Here is a 5762-nt window from a genome sequence, read left to right as displayed (position 1 = left end):
GATAAAAAGAAACAAACTTTACTAACTCACAGGGAAAATCTCAACATTTTAAGGCGTTTTTGCTCAAAATCTGTATTTTTTGTTGCTACTGCTCAAAGAAATGCTTCAAAATTTAGTTTTATGATTATATTTCAGACAGTTCATTCAAATGATACATTAATAAGGCTTTTATTCATTATATTTTGACAAAATGCAATTTTTGCTAACATTTTAGTCAAAACACTATATTTGCCTTTTTCTCCTTATACCACTTTTGGACTTAATCCTYGTTTCGATGTGATGGGTCACATTTTTTTCTTTTTGATTTTTTTTTCTACCTGGAATACCGAGATGCATCAGGAAAAGACAACAAACAAACAAAATGAAGTCAAGTGTTGAAGGATGAATAGTAATGGAGGAAGAGTAACACCGAATAATACAAGTATAATATGGAAACATAATGGAATAAAGTATTCTTCACAGTATTATGGAAAAGTTAAGAGTTCCTTCACTTTGTCCCCATGTGCTTCCTGTTAAAGGTTTCAGCTGTCACAGCTCTTATCTGGTTCGCCCGTGTTACCTTGAGTTTGACAAGTCATCGCTTGCCACAGTTTTTTGTGTGTGTGTGTGATTAGAGCTTTGCTGTTATCTACATTTCAAAGAGCTGCCAACATTTGAGAGATAACTCACCCTGCATAATCCCTGTCAATGGCTCTCGCAGCACCATCTCACCACCGAGTGCCTCAGTGCTGCACTCAGACACTGGTATTTAGTCTAATCATTGCCATTGCATATTGTATATATTATACATCATGTTTTAGCTTTTAGGTTCTCCAGAATTGAAGAATAATTACAAGATCTTGGCTGAGAGGAGCTGCCTATCATGTTGCTCTTTGGTGAGAGTTTTATTTTGGAGTTGAAGGCTGCATTTACCTGAGTAGTGCTGCCTGAGAGCAGATCCACTGTTTGCAGTACAGACTTAGTCTCAAATGTCTTTTTTTTTTCAGTTCTTCATGTCCTCCCCTGTGAAGAGTGAATATTTAATAAGATGAATTATTATATATGTTTGAACAAAATAATATAAAAGCATGGTTAATTTATAAATCATTTACGTTTTCAATGACAGCTACTCCATGCTTTTTTGAAAAAAAAAAAAAGACAAATCATGTCAAACACAAACACATTCATCCGTTTATTTTATTTTTTTTATTTACCTACTTTTCTATTCAGGGTCACTGGGCGAGCTGGTTCCAGCAGTCACTGGGTGAGATGTGGAGGACATTCTGGACAGATCACAAGTTCACCACCAGTTCACATAGAGACAAACGAGACAAGTTCTCTCTTACAAAGTGACAATTTAGAATTAACAATTAACAATGTGCATGATTTGAGAAAACTAGACAAACTTGTTTTGTCCCTATTAAGACTGAAAACTATAAAAATGCTGTGGAAATAACAGCATAATTGTCATTTAYAATTTATTTCTTGAGGTCTGTTGACATATTGTTTATGAACAAGAACTGATTGCAGATTTCTTATAGATTTGACTCTTGTCTCCTGTGATGTTATCATGCCAAGATATAATTGGTTTTCCAAAGTCTTTTGATTAAAAATAAGATAAATAAATATTGTTGAGTAGTCTTTATGTTTTCCTTTATTTGTCTGTTTGTTTGTTTTTCTTTTGTTAGTTGAATCAAAAAAATTAAACAAAACTACTGAACATTTTGTAAGCTATTTTTGTCGTCTCTGTTTTGGAGGAGGTGGGGAGAAGTGCATCATTTCATGGATGTCAGTGAAACGGTTTAGCCGAAGTGTCAAAGAGGTGACTATTTGCATCCTATTTCTGTCCATTCCGCATACGCATCAAACGGGAAGCATTTCAAGAAATCTCTGTAAAATGAATTTGATTCATGTCTTTTTTTAGTTGGGAATGTTACATTTGTCACGACCCTAAACTCGTCCAATATTCCATTTTTTTCCCCCATCAACCTCTATTTAAATATTTCTTTCATTTGTGTGTATGTGTGAGTCTGTTTCGCCTTCCAAAGGGGTGACGCATTGTGAGCCATAAGGATACAGCTGTTAAATATTCATGATTTCTCACAGGAATACCTAATTAAGTGATGCTCCTCTGAATTTCATTCAGTCATGTGCTTGGACAGAAGGTAGGTAGGCACTGGCCCCTACGGGCWACCATCTGTAAAGCAAAGCTGCAAAAATAAAAAATTAAATAAAAAAATAAAAGCCTACTGTATGTTTTCTGTTTCTGTAAGGGGGTGGGGTGTAAGGGGGGGGGGGGGGGGCGCAGAGGAGTCCAACTCTCCTGTGTGATGCAAGTCTGAATACAAATTGGTCTGTGCAAAACGCGCTGCAAATTATGAGTGACTCAGGGGGAACAAGCTGCAGGTCATGTGTGAACGCACTATAGCTGCGCAGGCACGCGCTCACACAAAACACGAGCTCCTAATGAGAGAAGCATGCAACAGCAGACACAAACAAGCAGTCACACCTGTGTGTGTTTTTTTAAACACCTGCTCAGTGTACCAGCTGCTGAAAAATGACCTCTTGTTTGATCGTTTAAGTTTATTCGGGCTCCTGTCAAAAGATGAGCTCCAGAAATGTACTAGTCTCATTGGCTGTAGTGAGTGCTCTGACCGTGGGTGACACGGAGGGGTGGGTGGTGGGGGGGAGGCGGGGTGCGCTCGGTTCTGCTCAACGCAGGACGCAGGAGACAAGTCGCTCTCCAAGGTGCTGAAAGTCGGAGCGCTCCGTCTCTCGCCTCTCGGCGATGAACCTCGACTGCAGAATCCAGTGACGACCTGCTTCAAACGTGCCTGCTAAAAAAATCCACACTTTTTTTTTCCATTTCTGGATTTTTTTTCTTTTCTTTTCCCTTTTTTTTTTTTTACTTGGATGTACACGCGCATATGTGCAATGAACCCGACATTTACCTGCATCATCTGGAAATACCAAACGGACTCTGGATTCTAGGGGGGGGACGCTACAGATGATTTGTCTTGCAGTCTTTCCAGCCTTCCTTTCCCCCCCTGTCTGCGCCGCGTGCTGCCGAACTGCAACATTGTCTCGGAAAGGTAAGTCGGATGAGGATGATCACGGAGAAGACCTACTTTTTCCGTGGATGTCATTTTTCTTGAGCTGGAAGGAGCGAAGCAGGGGGCTGCTCGTTTATTGCCTTTAAGCCCATAATCCAGGACGCAAAGTGGAGGGGGGGATACAATATCCTTTGGAGCCTGGTGAATTTATCGCGTGGATTGAGGGAAGTTYGCAACGACCAAGGCGACTATCTGATCTGTTCCAGCCCTCTGCATGCTGGCTTTACACTGAGAGGATATCACCCAATTTCACCGCGGTGAGTTTGCCTTATCTCTTAAATTCATCATCTCTCCAAAACATCACCTTTAAATCTCCAAATAAAAATAAGATTTCAAGCCTTTTTTGCAGCCTCTCCTATAGGGGGTTTGTTGGTGTGGGTTCCCATGCATGCGGGGTTAAACAAATGCGCATTTGCCATTTTTTCCCGTGCATTTGCATGTTAGAGGGCTGATTTATTGCTGCAGATAAACACAATGCATCCAAAATATTTGGTTTAATCCCTCTTTTCAATAAAAGGTGACACATTTAGCTACTAGAGCTACCTGTTGTCTTTGGTCCGCCTCATAAAGTTTTCCAATGCAGCATACACTGAGAGAAAATAAACTGCATCCCCTCCAATAGTTACTGTTCAGATCCTTGCTGTTTTGCATGTTGCACTCCCACTATGCATATTAAATGACATGCATGTTACATAAACCTGTTGAGGAGGCAAAGCTGCAGAATCATGAACTTGTTGCAGGTAGAAAAAAAAGTCAATTTTAAGGTGAGAATACGCTAAACATCTGCAGTGGAATTATCCTCCATGGTGTCATAATCTGTTTCCCCTCCTATACTGCAGACCATACATGATGATGATGATGGTGATGATGGGGGTGCTGATAATGAAGAGCTGGACGGATCGGCAGAGGATACCCGGAGCTTAGGGAGGGGGGAAAATGTCATCCACGCGTTCGTGTTGAATGTGGATGTCGTGATGCCGCGGGGAAGGATGCGCCCTCACCTCTCGGCCGCCTCCGTCCTCCTCCTCCTGGCCCTGATGAGCGTGGCGTCTGCGGCCACCGTGGGGAACCCGGAGGATTACACCGCGGACGAGGCGGAGCGCACCGCCGCCGACAACATGGTCTTCGACGACTACCGGGGCAAAGGCTGCGTGGACGACAGCGGCTTCGTGTACAAACTGGGGGAGCGCTTCTACCCGGGACACTCGAACTGCCCGTGCGTGTGCACGGAGGACGGGCCCGTGTGCGACCAGCCCGAGTGCCCGAAACTGCACCCCAAGTGCACCAAAGTGGAGCACAATGGATGCTGCCCCGAGTGCAAAGAGGTGAAAAACTTTTGCGAGTACCGAGGGAAAACGTATAAAATACTGGAAGAATTCAAGGTAAGACATTTGAAGATTCACATCCAAATGATTTAAAGACAGATCTGTAAACTCAAGGCATAAATCCAGGATTTGAGGAGCTCTTGTCTGTTTTTAAGTTGCAGTTATTCTGATGCAAAAGTCCTAACATGTCTTGAAGGAATGAATATCTTCTGCTGCCTTTCATGCCAGAGTTTTGAACTGAAATCATCTCATATTTTAGTCAAATTTTGTAAATGATCTCATGCATAGATGTCCTAAAATGTGTTGGCGCTCAAATATTATCACAGGAATTACTATCAGCTACTCCCAGTATCAGTATCTGCAAATTGGTTAAACTAGACCCATTTTTGTGAATGAATTAGCAGCCCTTTAACTGAGTTTACTCAAAATGAATTGCAGGCAGTTCATAGAGTTCCACACCAAAAATATTGCCCATTGAAAGAAAAAAATAAACCCATAGACCTTTAATTTGCTTATGATAATCCTTTTTGAACATCATCAAATCACAGTCACAATATGGCAGGGCCATGGCATAGGCAGTGTAGGCAAATGCTAAGGGCTCTGTCCATCTAGAGGACACCACAAATGGGGCACAGAAAAAAATTACTTTTTTATCACAGTATAGTTTCTTTAGTCTGTAGAATAATCACTGGATACTTTATTATTCTGTGGGTTCTCAGCCTGCTTTACATGAGGTGTTGTATGGTGCAAAGGACATTTTGTGGAAAAAAAATATCATACGGTGCAGTCAAAACTAACCCATGGTGCTCGATGTGTAAATAGAAAACTAAATGGATAATGTACATTTTAGTTATGATCTCAAATAAGTTCAGGTTTTCCGTGTTCTGCCTTCAAAAAATACTGATTTTATGTTGTTTTACTAATCCCACGAATTTACTAAAATGTTCTTCAAATGGCTGGACAATGCATAGATTTGAGTAGATATTTGACAAAATTTACTAGAGTATACCCCTGGAACCCACCCCGCTTCACTTCACAAATTCTTGCTAACGTGATGTTTGCCAACCTGAGATCAAATGTTGGCAGGTGTGAGGTAAAATTCTATTACTCTGTTTCAAATGAATAACATTATTAACTTATTTGATTAAAAAATAATAATATCAAAGACAAAACAATTAAATTTGGTAAGTGAATAAATGTAAATTGGCAGTGAGATTTAGAAATTTGCACAGAGGGAGGGGACCACCTGATGCAAAATTGGCTATAGGGCCAACCCTGTGTCATGGTAATGCCCACAGCTGTGTGTGTGTGTGTGTGTGTGTGTGTGTGTGTGTGTGTGTGTGTG

General features: G+C 41.0%; 1 protein-coding gene and 1 long non-coding RNA gene across 2 annotated transcripts in view; one reads left to right on the top strand and one right to left on the bottom strand.

Annotated features, from left to right (window-relative positions):
• The window catches only part of LOC106527448 (uncharacterized), a 108138-nt gene extending 106497 nt beyond the window's left edge, over window positions 1-1641 (bottom strand). The window contains exons 1-2 of the long non-coding RNA XR_001311392.1: window positions 1198-1641; window positions 913-1002 (exon numbers count right to left, since the gene is read on the bottom strand). This is a non-coding gene — a long non-coding RNA (uncharacterized LOC106527448). The remainder of the gene's footprint in view (window positions 1-912; window positions 1003-1197) is intronic.
• Window positions 1642-2665: 1024 nt separating this feature from the next.
• The window catches only part of vwc2l (von Willebrand factor C domain containing 2 like), a 25479-nt gene continuing 22382 nt past the window's right edge, over window positions 2666-5762 (top strand). The window contains exons 1-2 of the mRNA XM_014022336.1: window positions 2666-3349; window positions 3932-4474. Of these exons, the coding sequence (XP_013877790.1) occupies window positions 4067-4474 (408 nt within the window). The 5' untranslated portion in view covers window positions 2666-3349; window positions 3932-4066. The remainder of the gene's footprint in view (window positions 3350-3931; window positions 4475-5762) is intronic.

This window comes from Austrofundulus limnaeus, unplaced genomic scaffold (genome assembly GCF_001266775.1).
Source record: "Austrofundulus limnaeus strain Quisiro unplaced genomic scaffold, Austrofundulus_limnaeus-1.0 Scaffold325, whole genome shotgun sequence".
Classification (NCBI taxonomy): Eukaryota; Metazoa; Chordata; class Actinopteri; order Cyprinodontiformes; family Rivulidae; genus Austrofundulus; species Austrofundulus limnaeus.
This window is presented reverse-complemented; position numbering and strand designations above follow the sequence as displayed.